The sequence below is a fragment of the Triturus cristatus genome, chromosome 2_2 (assembly GCF_964204655.1).
Source record: "Triturus cristatus chromosome 2_2, aTriCri1.1, whole genome shotgun sequence".
Taxonomy (NCBI): Eukaryota; Metazoa; Chordata; class Amphibia; order Caudata; family Salamandridae; genus Triturus; species Triturus cristatus.
The window spans coordinates 719,207,550-719,226,573 of record NC_140582.1 but is presented as its reverse complement, the minus strand read 5'-3'; the positions used below and the strand labels follow the sequence as shown (position 1 = coordinate 719,226,573).

General features: G+C 45.4%; 1 protein-coding gene across 7 annotated transcripts in view; it reads right to left on the bottom strand.

Annotated features, from left to right (window-relative positions):
• The window catches only part of TLR3 (toll like receptor 3), a 243,377-nt gene extending 224,610 nt beyond the window's left edge, over positions 1–18,767 (bottom strand). The window contains exon 1 of one of the 7 annotated variants that reach the window (XM_085641971.1): positions 18,562–18,767. In XM_085641971.1, coding sequence (XP_085498097.1) covers positions 18,562–18,615 — 54 coding nt within the window. In that variant the 5' untranslated portion in view covers positions 18,616–18,767. Of the gene's footprint in view, positions 1–31; positions 177–18,561 lie in introns of those variants that run through there. The other 6 variants (XM_085641967.1, XM_085641969.1, XM_085641968.1 and 3 more) reach the window with 6 other exon arrangements.
• Between the last annotated feature and the right edge of the window lie 257 nt (positions 18,768–19,024).

The following is a 19,024-nucleotide window of genomic DNA, read 5'->3' as shown; positions in this document are numbered from 1 at the left end:
CAATACTCATTCAATACATAAACAAACTTACTGTATACAGGAACAGCTCCTCTGGAAGCGCAGCCGGACAATGGGAGAGGCGGATCGGTTCTACTAATTCATGTAAGCTGCCGCCGCCCGGCGGCATTGAAAGCCTCTCGGTGGAAAGGCAGCAGAAATAAGGGCGTCGCAAGTGGGAGGAGCCGAATTAAACAGCCCATTTCTAGAGTTGGAGGCGTCATCGAGGCCCTGCAAGCTGCAACGTCATGCAACTGTGCCTTGCAGCCCATGACAGTTCTCTTCACGTTGCCAGATTTAATGATTACTAGTTTAAAGAGGGGTCTCACGGTGCTTTAAATGGGGACGGAAAAGTTCCGGTTCTCGCAAAAATGTGTATGGTGCAGGTAGCTAAAGAGTTAAACCTTCGTCGCTGCCACGTTCGAATCCTGGTAAAATCTTTCCGCGGTCGCTATTGTCATTAAATTAGTAACTATTCACATTTACAGCGCGCAGAGACAGTGAACGTGTGATATCATTCACTTTATGAAAATCAGGTTAATTTAGGTAAACAAGCAGTGGACTTTACAGAGGAACACCCGCACCAAAATAAAAGTGAACCCCTTTAGCAAATCAAATAGCTAAAATGCCCACATGCCCACATTTGCAAATCGGGGCAGTTTTTCAACTTGTATAGAACACAACACCTGCATGTACAATAATTCTTGTCGAGAAATTGCAAATTGCATAGTGCCATTATTGGCAACACACCCCACCCCCCCAAAACAACAGAGCATGCATGATGATGAATAAATACACAACACAACTTTTGTTTGGTAAGATATTGCTGCAGGTTTATTCCATACAAAAGTATGCAATATGGTGGGTTATCTTTTGGGCGATCCAAGGGTGGGCAGTAGTCACCAGCCTAAGCTGCCCCACCCGCCTGATGAGCCAAGCACTGTGGAGAACCCTATCAGTGCTACCTTATGGGGTGATCCTCTTTGCCGGATCACTTGATACATGGGTCCCTTATTACTCACGACCCTTTCAGGGCGGAGCGTAGCAAGGCAAGCCCCTGGTTCCTCAGGCCCACAACCGCCCGAAGAACTAACGCGACGCCGATGCGTTCTTCCAGGAACCTGCCACGAGGCTCCTGGTATTTGGCTTTGGCACCCCTATTGTGCCCTTCAGAAGTACCCTTCTGTACCCATCTGCTTCCAGATCGCCTTGTAACTCTGCCACAGCTCTGGAGGCGGCCCCTGTCGTCGCCAGAGCCCCCCACCAAAACAGCTATATTCTCACATGCAACCTGCTTTCTAGGGCTCCTACATGTTCCAGTGGAATGTGTCCATAACCCCCTGTGACAAGTGCACCCCATGTTCGTCAACTTAACCGTAGGCGTACGCCTGGATGGCTGTGCCTGAAGGAGCCCAAAAAACCCCTTAGCACTGTGAACCTGTGAACTGGGACCTCCAAGCTAATGTAGGCTTCAACCTTGTGTAACCTGTGGTTGCAGTGCTTCTATCACTGTATGTGCCTTAACACCTGTGTTGTGGAAATGTACCTTTTTAGGGGTACACTGGTACCCTTTTGTCCACGGGTTCAGAGACCAAGAAAATAGAGATCAGCACTGGAGTTGGAAATAAATAACAAGTTTATTAATCACTCATGAATGGGACCACATCCACACAGCACTCTCAAGTGCTGCTTGAGGTAGTAGACTGAAGTCACAGAACACAGGTATTTCATACAGGTTTTCTGCAGTGTAAGCATGTGAACAGAAATATGGAGAACACGTTTTAGAAATACTTATCAGCAAACAAGGGCAGTTGAATAACCACTTGGTCAGCAAAGTGGGAGGGGGAGCAGGAGTGCTTATGGCAGCAGTAAATGGTTGACAGTTAACATCTGAGACCCGGTGCTCTGGCAGCTACAAACCCTCAGCATGTACATTGCTTTTAGCTGAGTCAGGAAGTCGACTAAAATAGATAGCACAAGCAGAGTGAAAAGACAAAAGAATTACAAAGGAAACTTAAATGAACACCACAGCCAAAATAGCTGTCTGCCAAGTAAAATATTACACATTTTCCACCGAGTCCCAATTTATGGGACAGCAGCCCACTTGTTAGGTAACCTCTCCCACAACCAGCCTGTCTACTTTGGCTATCAGGGCGATAAGCTTCTATGCTTAAGTGAGGCAACCCGTAACCTGCCCATGGAGCAGAGAAACATATTTTGCTGAGGTTGACCCAACCTTTGCACAGTCCTCTTTGATTGCTAAATCATGGCGAACAGGAATGTTCATAACTAGCAGTACGTGACCATGAGCAAGTGTGTCCTCAAGCACTTAGCTTGTATCCTTTATTCCTTATGGGAATTTCACCTGTTTTTGTTCCCTCTGGTGTAGCCCCCTAGGCTTCCCAGGTTCCTGTATCTGTCTGATTTAAACCTGTGTGCACTGTCTGCAATATAGTGATTAAACATTCAGGATTGACTAAGCCCTTGTTTACCCCCATACTAGCTTATTCCCATAATTGGGCATTCCCACTGCCAACTGTGTGCCACCAAGTAGTGGAAAATTACCTGGTCCGTTAAATTTGAATTCTTTTTTGTTTTTGAATACTGAACGTGCCAAATGTTCTCTTTGTATCGTACCTTTTGTGCTTGACACCGTGTTTTCCCAATTGTTAGGACAGCAGCACCCTATGTTGGCTGCCAGTGTCCTCAACCTGCCTGGCTAGTCCAGCTATCCGGGCGGGGCATAAGAGCTTAACTGAAGCAACATGGAACCTACCCTTGGCTCTATGATGCACTTACTTCGCCATGTCGGCCAGACATTGCACAAACCTTCTTGAATGCTAAACCCTAGTTAACACCTTGATAGTGTCACATCTGGTTTGAAAAAATATATGTATTGTGCCCACTATTAGCGCCACCGTACCCTTTCGTGGAGTGACAACTTACGCAGTCCACCCTGCAGCTGACCCTGTTGCTTAATACGGCTCCTTAATGCCCTTGCCTGTCATTCAACGACCCTGGCAACATAATACCCAGTAGCTGGGTGAAGAGGATTTTTGATCCCAGCGTATCAGTCTGTGTTGTAGACTGCCTTCATAGTGGCTCCCTTTCGTGTGAAGTGTGTGTCACTGGCATGGCTTGGCCAATAAAAACCCGCCCGCCCTGGACATACCCCTAAAGAGAATGGCCCTACACAGCCATAAGACCAGAGATACACATACGTTAAACCTCTTCACCTGCCCCTTGAAAGGGAATTCCAAATGTACCTATAATTGTCAGCAATTCCTTTGCCCCAGCAACTATTGACACGATATGCCAGTGCAGGTAGAAGACAAATGATGTCCGACCTACCTTACTTTCACTCTTACAATTCGCTGTGTATAGTGCTTGATGGACCATAACCTAATTGTGCCTTTGTGAAGCTCGCGTGCCCCGGGGTATGATTTTGCTGAATAACCGGTGTATGTTACCCACTTGCTGCTACTTATGTACCTCTAACTGCCCTTACTTAGGTTGAAGGAAGGCTGAATGCTTCCTAAGGACTGTAGACTTACTGCTCCAACCCAGTTTGACCCCAAAACTTTGGGACAACCAGAGTAGTAACCATGCCCTTCCTGCTACGTCTCCCCAGCGTTATTTGGGACACAGGTCGCAGAAGATGCCCCTTCCAATCTCTGGTTCTAGCCCATAAAAGGATAACCCAGGGGGCAAACAAGTCTGTGGGAACTGGAGGGGAACAATATGTGCAAAAACCTGCCCTTTCCTGAATATTGGGAATGCCAAATGGTCTATAATACCTTGTCGCCCTCTGTGCTCTAACGCAGTGTTTACAAAACTTTTTTGAACCGCAACACACTTGTTAGATGACAACTAAAAAAAGCCATCCAAGAGACATCGAAGAGTAAGGCACCAGGCCCTGACGGCGTCCCAGCCGACCTATACAGGTCCGCACCTAAACTATGGGCCAAAATACTAACTAATGTTTTTAATGCTGCAAGACACATGAATATCCCCGAGTCCTGGGCGATATCTACTATAATCCCAATTTTTAAAAAAGGCCAGAGGGATGATCCGGCCTGTTATAGGCCGATCTCCCTAATTGACTCTGCTGTCAAAATCTTAGGCAGAGTCATCTTGGGCAGATTGAACACATGGTTGGCAGGTAACAGTATATTATGTGACGCCCAATATGGTTTTAGGGCTAATAGGAGCACGCAGGATCAATGTTTAAATCTCCACTTACTTATTTGCAAATACACTATTGCAAAGGAGGGGTCTCTGTACATGGCCTTTATGGACCTCTCCTCAGCTTTTGACCTAGTCAATAGGTCGAAACTGTGGAGCATTCTTTTGGACAATGGAGTTGATCCCCCTCTGGTTGGATTTTTGGCGGATCTCCATCGTGATCTATCAGCCTCGGTGAGAGTCACCCAGGGGGGAAGGTGTACCAGCCGCTTCAAGTCAGAGCGAGGTGTAAGGCAGGGATGCATATTGGCACCCCTCCTTTTCACGCTTTACATCAATGCCCTGGACCCCGCCCTGGCAAACGCAGCGGTGGATGTACCACGTGTAGGAGAGACCAAGATCCCAGTTCTCCTTTACGCGGACGACGCCGTCCTTTTGGCGCGTTCAGGGGTGGCCCTTGACAGACTATTGGCCTCTTTCGGTGACTTCATGACATCGTTAGACCTGAAAATTAATACCCAAAAATCACAGGTCATGATCACGGGCCAGGCTAGTAGGAAAAATAAATCTAAATCCTTTTTTTGTTTAAGCCACGAGGTCAAAAGGGTCCCAATTTTCACCTATCTAGGGGTCATTTTTGACGAGAAGGGCACGTGGGGTCCTCAACACAATTTAAAAGGTAACGCAATGGCAAGATCTGTGGCAGCTATACTTGGCTTTGCCAAACGGTTGGGTAGTCGCCCCCTGGAGGCCATTTTGAAAGTTTATAAAGCTAAATCCCTGGCAATAGCCACCTATGGCTCCGCCATATGGAGCTATTCTAGAAATGACACCATCCAGAGGGTGGAAAACAAGTTTTTAAGATCCTTGCTGTCCGTTCCTCAGTCCACACCCACTTTTACTACACATTCAGAATTGGGCTTGGGGTATGTTGTTGACTTAATCAAAATGGCACCTGTCACATGCTGGCTTAAAACCTGGCTTAATCAAGATATTCCTTTAACACATTTAATACTAAAGGATTGCCTAGCCATGGATAGAGCCCACACAATTCCATGGCTAGTATACGTTAAAAAGATGCTGAGCATAGTGGGACGTTCAGAGCTCTTCAATTCCCCTGAATGTATTAACAAGAAGGACATTAAGGGGATCAAGACTGCATTAATGACAAGATTAATGGTCGAGAGGGAGGACACTGAATTAAACAAGCCGGTAGTGAGAAGGAACTATGGGTTAATTACTGTTCCTGGCCTTGAACCCTACCTGGCATTTGTCACAAGCCCACTTCACAGGTCTCTCCTGATTAAATTCCGCTTAAACTTGATACCGTATGTGCTAGGTTTTTATCCCACGTGGGCAACCCCGGATAATGCGCCCCCATGTGACTGTGATAATTTTTCAAGCCAAGACACATTACATTTTATTATGTTTTGTGAGCATTTTGTACAGATTAGGACAAAATACCTGTTAGCCTTACTTAAAGGGGCTGGCCATGTTCAGGTTCGGCCAGCACTTCTGTCCCTGCAACTCCTGCCTAACATTACCACTGCCTTTTATGTAGCAAACTTTTTAGTCGCAGCTGTTCGCAGCTGTTCGCATTAGTAAGAAGCGTGCTAGAGAGCGGCATACTCCCAACATAACGGAGGTGGTCGTGACGGGCGGTGGCCCGTAGTTATGGACTATTTCATCCCTGTTAGTCTTTTAGACGGAAATTGTATCTCCAAATTCTATTTATTCTTTTTAATTCAGAATTGAACCAATGCAATATGTTCTCTTCATATTTTTAAATTTTGAATATGTTTTTTAATACCAGATTTGTAATTGATGCACTTTTGCTCTGTATTTCTCGTACTGTGATTTTATGTCTGTTTTGTCTCTTTTTATGATCTTTTATTGATCGAATAAAAGTAATTGACTGACTGACTAACTACCACAACCCGCCTGCTGCCCTGGCTAAAGCGTGGGTGAATATGGCTTAACTGAAGCGACCTGTAACCTGCCCTTGTTTGCAGAGGGCACATTTTAGCTGAATCGACCAGACATAGCGAGACGAGACGAGATTGTGAGCCCCACTCCCACACAACTAAAATTAAACATAGTTCATTAGGGGCCGAGGCCTTGCCTTTGCCCTCTGTGGTGTGACCTGGACTGCTAAGACAGGGCGTCATGAGGTCACACATTCATGTGTACCCATTCCTCTTGTGCTACCCGCTGGGGGATTATTATGCTCCACGCCTACTAGCTCGGAATTAGTGATGGTCCCTGGAGGGGTGAAAGGTCAGGGTCTTATCCCTGAAGCTTGTCAACCCAGCATTCTACAAGAAATTTACAGCATTGCTTTGTAAAGCTGTTCCTGGTTCCACTACTAATTCTGGTCGATATGCTCTACCAGATTTGAACAAACATCTTAGCTAATATTATGCCTGCCTAATTCACAGGGCTGACTGGTTTAATTATTTACAATTGAAATTGCCCAACCAAATGAGGCCTTGCACTGAACCTCTAATGGATTGTCTCAACTTTCTTTAAAAGCTAGAAATGCCCACCAAGTGTACATGGTACCTGTTTCTAGATGGTGCCAGCAGATGTTCCTCATAAAAGCCTTGTAGCCATTCTACTATTCTACCGGCACCACACTGCCGCCAACGCCAAGCCACTCAAAAGTGACTTCAGGTGTCACAACCCCTACGCCAGAAACGGACAGCCTCACCCCAAACCTACTAATGCTCAGTGAGAATCAACGGCAGGATACACACGTCTCTTCTCATCCCTCATCCATGGCTGCTCGTCCTTGCCCTCAGCATAGGGTGGCCAGGATTTTAAAGCCAAAGCCGGGACAAAACTTGAACACTACACTTTACTTCAACTGGGTGCACAGAATGACCGCGCTAATCACCCTAAATTTACAGAAAAGGCAGTAAGAGCATAAGCGAAATGTACTTCATGAAGCCAGCATCATGCCTGTTAATTACCTTATAACAGCTGCATATGGCCTCATAGCGGTCTATCACAGAAGGTTACATAACATTGAGCTTTCTTCAGTATTATCTTAATGTTATGTCTGTTTTTGCGCGGAGTGAGTCTGCAAGTAACCGGCCTTGCACCAGCGAATTTAATCAAAACCCATTGACGTAGGTTGCACAATATTGACCCCCGCCCACAGAAAAGAGTAGCCAGTGAGTTGGAAGGAATCAAAAGCAGCCAATGGCTCGGATATCGTGAGCCAGGGCAGGGCTTGCCACCTGCTGTCTAACTTGATTGGGCATACAAATTTGATATAGTGTGACACGCTCATACTCATCACGACTACTTCACAATTAACTATTTAAGTGTGGTAAAACTTCAAGCGGGTGGGACAAAAGTAAGGTGTAAATGATCGCAGTGCTCCTTGCTGCAGCTTACCTAGAGCGAGGAACAGTAGCGCAGTGCCACCTTGTGGCCTAAACACCTTATGAGCCGTAGGGTCAAACCTGAACGTAGAATCACTCAGAGTCCCCTGCCCGTCCCAGAGAAGGCTGGGACATACCAACAGTGAGGAACCGTAAACAATAACGGGGAGCCCAGGAAAAACCAGGCCGGGCTTTACTTCCCCAGGTATATTTAACTTTCGCAAAGGCAACAGTGCAGCATCCTCTCTTCCCTTCCAACCCAAACCTATGAGTTATCAATCTGCAATACGTAATCCATCCCATTGTTTTTGATATGTGTTCTGGTTCTTAAAGGAGTATGATGGCTGTTAATCAAAACCATGAGTGTTAAAATGAGGATGCAATTTTTAATTGATACACGTGAACATTTGTAAATGTTCCACCAACACCAGAGCTGCAGGATAAACAATCTTGCTTGCTGCATTTCTACTTTCTACAGGGAAACACTTGGATACTGTTAGTCCAACGCGCACCCCGATTATACATATATAAAGTGCATATTTACATGTCCAAGTACTCTTGGATCAAGAGAACACAAATAATACAACACGTATGTACAACCTTTGTACAGACCATACATGGTTTCCAGAGAAGGGCACTCTCAGAGCCCCGTTTAACGAGGTGGGAAGCCTCTATCACTTGGTGTGTGTATAAACACACACTAAAACAATCTTCATGACTTCATGGGAGTTAGGACACTGGCTTGTCAGACGACAGCTGAGCCTGGCTGCAGCTGTCCTAGCCAGGAAGTTATCGAGATGCCGGCGTCCCCTACACAGGTGATCGGGGGGGGGGGGGTGAGCTAATGGTTAGGACTTGGGAAGCACTGTTAAGCTCATGGTGGAGAGCACTTCAATCGCCAAGCAGCAACTCCGCACCCAACCGCACGCGCTGCAGGCTGCGTGGGAATTTGGACCAGATACATGTAGAGGACGAAACAGCTGAAATGCTGCCGTGAACATAGAGGCCTTCGCCCTCGGATAGGGCAGCGGCACGCCTCTTCCTATTAAGGTGTGAAGTGTGAAGAGCGGCCCGCACCATGCACTCTTGCCGCCAACTGTGTTTATCTATTTTATTATTTAAATTAGGACAAGCCTCAGCGGGCGACGCACGAGGGTGACCTTTCAGTATGACATGGGGCTTCACACCCTCGGCCCACGAAGGACTGGTGATCCCAATCTGCTGGGACCCCTACTCTCCAGATGCAGGGCAGCCTGGTGTCATCTCAACCCCTCCCTGGGTAAAGACCTCTCCCAGCTCCTCTCACCTTTCAGTTCCAGACAGATAATCCACATTTCAGCAGAGACACACAGAAATGCTTAGAGCACAAAACTCAGCCACTTTCTAAAAGAGTGGTTTCTGAACACAGTGACAAAACCACCTTCACAGAAAGATGTGTTATGACACTGAGTTAATACATACGAAACGTCACCTCTCCCTTATAAACTGACAGGAAACTAGGCTGACAAACACAACACCCAGCCTCCCCCATTTTGTCCTATGGGCAGGATGGTCTTTCAGCAGTGAAAAACGAAATGGAGTGTTTTTCACTGTCAGAACATAGCACACACCTCAGTATATGTTCTGCCTTTTACCTACACTGCACCCTGACCAGGGGTTACCTGGGACCTACCACAGGGGTGCCCAATGTGTATGTAAAAGGGAAAGTCAGGCCTGACAAGTGGTTGCACTTGTAAGGACAACATGCTAACTTAGCACTCCGCGCGCAGGCCCTACACTGCAGGCCTGAGTTCCCTTCTCCGCGCGCCTTTGCATTCCTAGCCCTGGCACACAGTGCACATCACTAGGGACTTTACTAGTGAGGCAAACATACCAATCATGGCCAACCAATCACCATTACAATTTACATAGGGAACACTTGTACTTTGACACTGATCAGCAGTGGCAAAGTACCCACAGCATCTAGACTGCAAAGGAGGCAGAGGCAAAAAGTCAGGGATAGGCACGCCAAGATATGCTAGGTCTAACAGGCACCCTATGAGGGGCTCTTTGCAGGAGATCTTTTTCCCCAAGCCGTATAGGTGAGGTGCGTGTGAGGGGCCTAGTGGTGTAAATGTGAGGTGATGTGAGGAGAAATAAAATAAGGGCGAGGTGGTGCTCCAAAATGAATTTTAATCTATGAGCCCACTCGTCTTAATTAAAACAAGAATAGGGATACCGCAGATTATAATGGTCGGAGGTGTCTAGGTGTGTGTAGTCATGGTCAACATGTTTCTTGCCTTATGTGTGTAAATGACTCGGAAATTCCTCAGGACTTATCTTGATGTACTATCTACACGGGTGGTTGGTTATGGAAAATGAACCAATAACTCTGATGACCTTTCAATGAGGTACCTTAATAATACAAATCATGGGACCAACAGTTTTCCTGGAAAACCGGTGCTGGGAACCTACCCCTCGCTCTGCCTCGTTTTGTAGATAGTGCATCAAGATAGGTCCTGAAGAATTGCTGAGTGATTTACACACATAAAGCAAGAAACATGTTGACCATAACTACACACACGGCCTGACGAGGAGCAAGCCCTATGATGAAGCATGACCCCAAATGGGTGTGTGAGAGCCCCACTTCCCAAATTGGGAGACACCCACACTTTTTACTGAGTAAGGGTGTTGACCAACCGAGCCTCCTTCTCTTCTTTCCCCACCCTACAGGAACTGCATCCTCCTTCGGTGCTACATTGCATTTATTGGGGCCTGTATGCTGGACCAATATGCGCCCCATCTCCCTCATTTGGTATTGAGGAAAACTGCATCCAAGGCACCCAGATTTCTTTCCCTCTGATTGTTCAGCTGCATCGGATTTGACGATGTGCTCTTTCGAATATTCACCTAGATGAATCTTGGCAAACACAGTCTGCCTTCTAGTAAACGTTGAAGATAAACTGCCACATGGGGATAATCTTCCAATTTAAGGAGAATGAAAAATAAGGGTGGAGTAAATGCACATAACTTACGTGGTGCATGTTACACCTAGCATCCTTGGCGTGGTTTTTTCCTCTGACTTTTTGCCTTCACACCTCCTGGTTTGCTGACTTCGTTTTTTGTGGCTTTAGGACTCTGCACACTTCACCACAGCTAACAAGTGATAACGTGACGCAAAAGAGTCGGGGTGACCAAAAACAGAATCGCTATTTGAAAGAGGCTTGTGCAGGGCATCCCTTCCAAATAGGGAATCTGAATGGTATGTGCCAATGTTTTGCGACAAAATGCGGTCGCTAAGCATTCGTGCTTTACCACCAACTCAAAGTTGGTGGTAACCTATTCACAAATGGGTAGGAGTCCCCTTGTGGCGCCTTCCCTTTTTGAAAATGTTTAAAAAACATATTATGTAGGAGCACGCAGTGGTCCCAAAGACTACTGCCAGCTTTTAAAAAACAAAAAATGAAACATTTCATTTTTTATTTTAAACACATCCCGTTTTCCTTTAAGGAAAATGGACTGCATTTAAAAAAAAAAATTAAAAAAAATGATTGCTCTATTGAAAAGCAATAGCAGACATAGGGGTCTGCTTACCACGGCAGGCCACCATCCCTATGATGCCCGTGAATCCTAGTGGGTCACAAATTTCGACCTACCTTTTTAAAATTCATAAGATAGGTCTATTTGCGACTCACTACAAATAACTCAATAGGAAATAACTTTAGTACATTAGTAATAGTGAGTGCCAAATAATGATTCGCAAAAAAACGCTATTTGGTAATCGCTCATACTAATGGCCCATAATCTCTACAAGTATGACTGAAATGTGATTCCAACACCTAACAACCCTCTTTGTTTTATGTAATATTTCCTGTAAACTTACTCCCTACACTGCAATGGTAAGCGCAATAAAAGAATTAAATAAAAAAAATAGTAGGTGCTGTTTGAATCAAAATTTGTGTAATTACTCATACAGACAGATAATTCTTGCATTCTTACAGTGCAACCACAACTCTTACATAGGGAATTGAAGAAAGTTAAAAACCAGTCTCCAAGTCGTAGTTTCTCTAAAGTACTTTTGAATGTGATACGTTTGTGCTTTTGTTTCCTTTCATTGAATTGGCAGCAAGGTGTTAGTTAGGCTACAGATGGCTTCCAGCCAGGGTGAACCTTAAACAAAATGAAGGCTGATGGCGCTTTAAATCAGGTCTTGGTTGTAGGCCTAGCTAGATGTTAATGTAAGAAAGTCCCCCTGCTCATTGCACATTGGTGCTCGGGAGGAAAAGCAGACATGTGGGCACTGCTGAATTAAGTCCTGGTACCAGAAAATGACACCAAGACAGATTCTGCATGTTTCCCCGAGTCGGCCCGATCCCAGATCTGGACCAGAAAGGAGCTGACAGCAGTGGCGTATCTATAGCCCCCGAGGAGCGGGGGGGGGCCCAATGTCCGGTGGGGCACCAGTCTCCTGGGGGGCCCAATCTCCTGGGGGGCCCTTCCTGTACTGTGCACGAGCAGTGTCTGAGAGCTACAGGCTGGGTCTGGAGCCTGGAGGGGCCCCTCCATGTATTTTGCAGGGGACCCCCTCAATTTTTGTTACGCCACTGGCTGCCAGAATCAGGACCTGGAGGGATACCCCTACTTTGCACTACTAAAATAAACAATACAAAAATATCCGTCCACGGAAATTCCCTAAGGTGGTGTGACAAATGGATACAGTACTATTCTTTGGAAATATCAGAGACTACTGGGATACAGAGGTAAGGGGTGAAATAATGGGAGCGCGTGTGATGTGGACCGCTGTACTGAAGTACATATCTTGGTGTTTAATCATGTGGCTGACTCTTATTGGGCTGACTGGCATCTAGGGGTGGGATGGGGCGGGGAGGGTAGTGGGATGCTCATGGTTACTGTTATTATTTGGCGATCAGGGGAGTTGAACTCCAGTGTTAATGTATGGTGTTCTTCTTTGCTTCTGCTGCAATGTTTCGACAATAAAATAAAAAAATATATATAAAAAAACCAATAAAAAACATCCCCCAAGATACGGACCTGTAAGACCGGCACTGACTGATTGCTCTCTAGGCCACTCTGACCCTGATCGCACAGGTCATACAAGCCAAGTGTAGCATAACAAAACTAAGTAAAACCACCCGCCTGCTCATGCAGTCGCTGTCTAAACGACTGTTCAGGTGTGTGCCTTTGGACTGCGTCCTCCAGGACAGCAGCACTGAAGAAGGGGCCTCGCGTCATCACAATAACCTGCAACGAGGATCCCCCTTTGCTGAAGGCAGTTGGTCTCTTCCTCTAGAAGTGAGACCTACCACTGCTGTGCTGCCCTCAAAGGCGATGGCAGTGCATGCTGCACAGAAGAGAAGCGCACAGGAAACCTTGCGAAAAGGCCAGTGCCACGCTACATTAGTGTTCAGCAGCAAGGGAGCCCGAGAAGGGCCAGTCAGGGGCGGTGGGTGAGATTTTAAAGTGGTGGGCGCAAACGAATTAGCATACAGCACCGTAGCGAGCGAGCAAGCCCGAACCCCAAAAGGGGGGTTTGGGGGGTTACCCCCCCCCAAGAAAATTTTGAAGAAAAATCGTGCATTTTCAAGCAAATTTGAGAAAGCAGGAAGGTTAATAAAGCAATTGTGAAAGTGCAGTTATTACATTAATAGATGGCATAACATAGGTAGCTGCTTATTCAGTATTACCACAGAGCTTCATACATTATGTCCTATTATGCTCAGGTGCTGAATTCAGACTATAAGACTCATGGAAATCTCAGCTCTAAGAGTAGATGTGTCCAACATAGTTCCAGGAGGGCCAAATCCACGCCAGATTTTCAGGATAAAATAAATGTCGGTAGAATTAATCTAAATGCTACTCATTCACATACTAATTAGATATTTTGAATCTGTGATGATGGATCCGGCTCTCCTGAACCCCTGCTTTAGAAAATGGCAATTTTGTGTAACGTTTGTTGCTTTTTGCTGCACCCTAAAATGGATACCTTAGCTACCGTTAGGGAAGCGCCAGCCTCAAATCAGAGATAACATCTAATAGAAAAACATAATAGTAAAGGGTACACTTATTTAAAGAGACAGCATGCATTTTACACAGGGCCGTCAGACAGAAGGGGCTTTTGATTTGGGACTGTACTTTACAAGGCCCTTCGTTGCTGCTTCAAATGTATACATTATAAAAACAGGTCTTGCTTGCTTTTGTGGCATAATCGCAACATGGCAGATAATGGCGGCCGCCTATAAATGGCAGCATATATTAGTGTAGCCTTCAAACTTACATAATTTATTTCTAGTCTGAACGACATGGTCGTGCTGCCGGAAAACCATCTTACTGCCTGATTTTACTGTCTTTATGATTACCAAAAGCACACGGTACTCCTCTGTGAAGGAAGATTTCAAATGGAGTCCCATCTCTGCTCCCAGAACCCTCGGAATATTTGTGTTGAGTGTCAAGCAATGAAACGTTAGTTGGCATGGTGCTTCAACATAAAACAAAACCAACATTTGTCACTATGTTTCTGGCGTTTAGCACTAGGGAAGAATAGAGCAGAAACTGGAAACCCAGTGGGATTATCCTGCTAAAAATGTCATCTCCCAGACCCTTGTGTGTTAAAAAAAACAGTAATAAATACATAAAAGACTTTAGAAAAATTGTCTGACAGAAAAATAAAATTTAAAGTCCCCCTTCCCCTGCTTTGTTTATCATGTCTGTATGGTGGCCAAAAGCATCTCAAAGTAATTTCCTCTGGCTCATTACATTTAATTAAATGCTGCAGGAGGTGCTCAATATTTAGTATAAAGGCAGAAAAAAAATGGATGAGGACGCAATAACCTTCATGTGAAGAAAAAAAGAAAATGAGAACAACCCATACGCTGGCGAGGCATTGTGCATTTTTGTTTCCAATCGCCACCGTGCAGAGATGCACACGGAAAAGATTGCCCACCAAGCATATAGTTCTACTCATGTCCATCCGTTTGAAGTATAAAGCCGAAAATAAAACAAACACTCAAAGAAAAATGTTCGTCATTCCATATAAAACATGTAAGAAAAACAAAGAAATTATATATATGAATCAATTGCCGCCAAGAGACTCACTGAATCAAAGGGCATAGCGAAAATCCTCCTGTTCCCGACTCGCGCAAACTCGTGTCAATATCCAAACATTGCATTACATGTTGCCGGCCTACATTTTAAAAAATTCATTATAGCAGCCAAATGCAATTCCTATCACGTGCATTGTGCGCAGCATTCAGTGAAGTTTCCCATGTGGCGTACAGCTCGATAGCCTGGTCACATTAAAAAATACAGGCAAGTACCGCAACATGAAATGCGATGCTTGGATATTGACATGAGTCAAAAGGGCCATGTGAGCCAACACCAAAGTGTCTTCGAACGTAAACTACTGCTGTGGAGTGGCATGTAAAAGGCTTAGTGAATCAGGAATACAACACCCAGAATGCAGCAGAATGCAATAGGTAAATCCAGGGCCGGAGTTCAACACGAGATAGAAGACAACCAATCCCAGGTTCAAAAATCAAAGGATTGAAAGCCAATGGCCTCAATGACTCAAAACAATGCCTACCACCCAAGCATAAACAAAAACGCCAAATTAACAAGTCCCACACTCAATCCAAAGACAGATGGCATACATTCAATCAAAGACAACGCGTAAGAAGAACCAATACCTCAGAAACCCACGGACAAACCGCAACTTTGAACACTCCGGAAGAAACACCTTGCTGCAATAAAAAAAAACATGAACTGGAGTCACTCTTGTCTGAGTATCTGTTAAGGAGTGCAGACATTAAAGACCATCTGTCTAGTTCAGAAGGGTGTGCCTGATTCCGGCTCAAATATCCTGTTCCCAACATAAAAACACTTGTCTAGGAGGAACATTCTTCTATTTCCAGAAAACATAAAATTTGGAAAGGCCCTAAGGACCAGTCTTTAAACATACTGACTGATTTCAACTGTTTAGTTCTGGTCCCACTCAATATAGCAGCAAAATGTCCACAGGCACACATTTGCACTTTCGAAAGCTCAAGATAAATATATAGGTAATGAAATGGTCTGAGGTAAAAAAAAAAAAAAACGATATTAATTACACCTGGGGTGCGGTATAATAGCTTGGGAGTGGAAAGGGATATACGGTGTGGGAAATGTAAGTGAAGGTGACAGAGGGGAGAAACAGATATGGAAAAACATTACAAAAATCCCTGACCACCAACATTCCTATGGTCTAAGGCTCACAATAAATACAAGCGAACATTTCCGACATGGTTTTTATGCAATAGCGCACCTGTCCATCCCTCAATAGCCTAACAACAATCTGCCCAATATTGTAACACTTGTTCAGTTAATTGTTTTTCAACATGTCACATGAGTAGACGAGGGGAAAGAATAAGCTGGGAAATATCGAGTCTTTTTGTATTTTCTTACCATTGAATAAAAGTCTCCTAAAAACGAGTACAAATAACTGAATGCAAAATCAAAGTGCTGTCATTTCTCATAAGTCCGGAAAAATATGTTTTCGTTAAAATTATTTTATGTACTGCAAGGTTACAAAGTCAGCTCTCTGGTCAGTCCATGATTTTTTTAAAAAGTGCCTTTGTAATAGGTAATCTAGCCACGGTCTCTTTTGCGGTTCGATGGAACAACCAACCCTCTTAGAGAGTCGCGGCACGCAATTCTCGGGGGCGGGGGTTGGGGTTTAATGTAAAATAAAAAACTTGACTTACCTGATCCCGATCCCGCGCGTGCCACCTCTGCGTCCAGTTCCTGGGTCGGTTCGGACTCCGGAGCAGGAGAAGGTCTGGGCAAGTCCGTCTGCAGCAGGAACAACTTCAGACTGCGCGGCAGGTGTCTGCAGCGTCTGGATTGGCTGAGACTCTCAGCCAATCCAGATGCTGCTGCATTAGCAGCGCCACTGGATTCATTGGCTAGGGCACAGATACGGCCCGCCCACTAGGAGACCGGGGGGCTGCGACGGCCTCTCGGGTCCCCCCTCCCTCGCTCTCCTACTGAACCTATATTAGTGGCTGACAATGCGCATGTTCTGGCTGGTCATAGCCTAAACCCGAGCATGCGCACTACGTTCTGCTATCAGATACAGTCTGACTGTCTGTCACTCAAACCTTGTTGAGTGCTGCCGCAGCCCCGCCCCCACCCCCTTCAGCGGCCGATTGCCGCGCATGTTTAGAATAGTAGCGTCTGCCGTCTTTTATCAGCGGCAGCACGAGAGTGGTGCTTGCACGAATTAGGGCGATGTGTCTAGTGGGGCTACGCCCCAGCGCCCCAATGGATGCACCGCGGCTGGGGCCAGTGCACCCGAAGCTGTACAGTTTACCCGAGCAGAGAGCTGTGGCTGGTGTCAGAAAGCGCATCAAAAGAAAGGCGCTGGTCTTCCACCCAAAAAGCCAAGGTCCAGACCATAATAACACTGTGCTTAGACTATGGCAATAATTTATATCTGGGCATCACACAGGCATCATTAAAGAGACTTCAGATAATTCAAAATGCAGCAGCACGACTTCTGGGCCACAGTCCATCTCATCTCAGCTATGATCTCTGCTTTGACTGCCTTTGGACAAAGGGATCACATATAAAAGCTTTGGCTGTGCACACCAGCATTGCTGCCATGGTTTCAGATTGCTTAGGTGTAACATTTTCATAATTTCAGAGTTATTATGAGTGGCATTCAACGACTGAGAGTGACACCTTCTCGAGAGCAAAATCAAGCAATGAAGAAGAGTGAAACATATATAAATAGTAGAAATTACACACATTTGAGCAAAGAGAAACTCGAAGAAGAAGATCTTAAAACTGATGGAATGCACTAACCTGGTGCCCTTGTAACCGGATTGTAGTAAACAAATGTGTAACCATGATATTAACAGTTTACGGGATTGGTGATGTGAGCAGAAGCTGTAGGAAAAATGTTCTTCTAAAAAAATGCAAATATGAACTGTAGCATAAAGTGCAAACATAGCTGCATTGCTGAATTCGATTACCTAGATGGTTTCATCTAGGGAGCCAAGTGCACACATGTGAAGGTCAGGGAGTTTGACCTTAGCTGATGGCTGTAGAGCAACATTAAGTCATGCCAAGACAGGTGAACTGCTTTCCAAAAGTAGCCCTATAATGTGTTACATTTCCAGCCATTTTTGACATTTATCCAATATAAAGTTGCATTCTGGGAAATGTAGTTTAATTTTTCGGTGTACTGTTGATTAAAAAGCAAGACTTTACTGAAGATATTTGATACGCCAGATTGAGCAATCATGAATAAAAGTTCCTTTAAAGACAAGAAGACATGGAATATATTCTGTTATTGAACATAATGCTCTGCTCCTTGTGTACTCTCCAGAGAGCCCATTTGTACATGTTGCTGACACCATGCGTGCAGGGCCACAATACATGGCCAGGGCCTGCAGGCAGTTTCTGGTTAGCACAGTCCCTTATCTGTACACCTTGAAGGGCCGGAGCACCCTTGCACAGCCTTGTCTTAGAAGCATGCCAGGCTATGGTCTCTGCTGAGGTCACCATGTTGCACAGTGCCTATGGCGAGGCCTGGGAGAAATGAAAAGCAAAAGCAGCCTCTGCGAGGCATGGGAAAATGCCATGCGGTCTACGTACAGTAAACTAAGAACAATGCCAACAGCGTTCTATTGTCTGCTCAACAATTCAAAAACACACAATTACACCAGAAGGTGTGAGAATAATTACACTCTCATTTAGGGAGTGATAAAGAAAATGGTTTGTAACACTGGGGCATTGTGAATCTCAGGTTTCTGTTGACAACAGGTGACACCCAGCAGGCTCAAGCAGGACCACCTGCCCCTGTCCCAGCCCATCAGGCCTCAGGTGATATTTCCTGGCAAAAGAAGGAGCTGCAGGAAAAAAAGGGGGATTACATCCCCATTTAACCCAGGGCTGCACAGACCAGACAACAAATTACAGCACTAGTTACTTGAGCAGTTGTACTGCAGCTTACCAAAACTGACGATGATTGTTGGGGTGCGAGGTTGGGCTCTAGTTGCACAGACATAGCTGGCAGCAAGGACCTAATTCATTCACCATCTGAAGACGTCCATGGCAGAAACACGCACGCAATTTGAAAGGTTCTTTCCCACATGCGCAAATCCTAGAAAGCCAGCCTCTCCCCTTTCCTCTTGCTTTCACTTTTGAGAGCTCTTATGCGCAAGTCACAGCCCCAGTTTGTAACTATGACAACCACCTCCCCGCGCCTTCTGGGCAGCAGCTCAATGCTAGTCAAGTACAGCACAGAATTATGTTAACCCTTGAGGAGCCAGCGTCGGTCTGCGTGCACTCTAAGTGTCTTTTCCAAACAGCTGGTCCTCGTAAGGAAGACTTTAATATGTGTGACACATCTATCAAGTGCGGGGATGCAGGAAAATTCCTACATTTGTGTTAGTTCAGCGCCTGATGAGTGACGC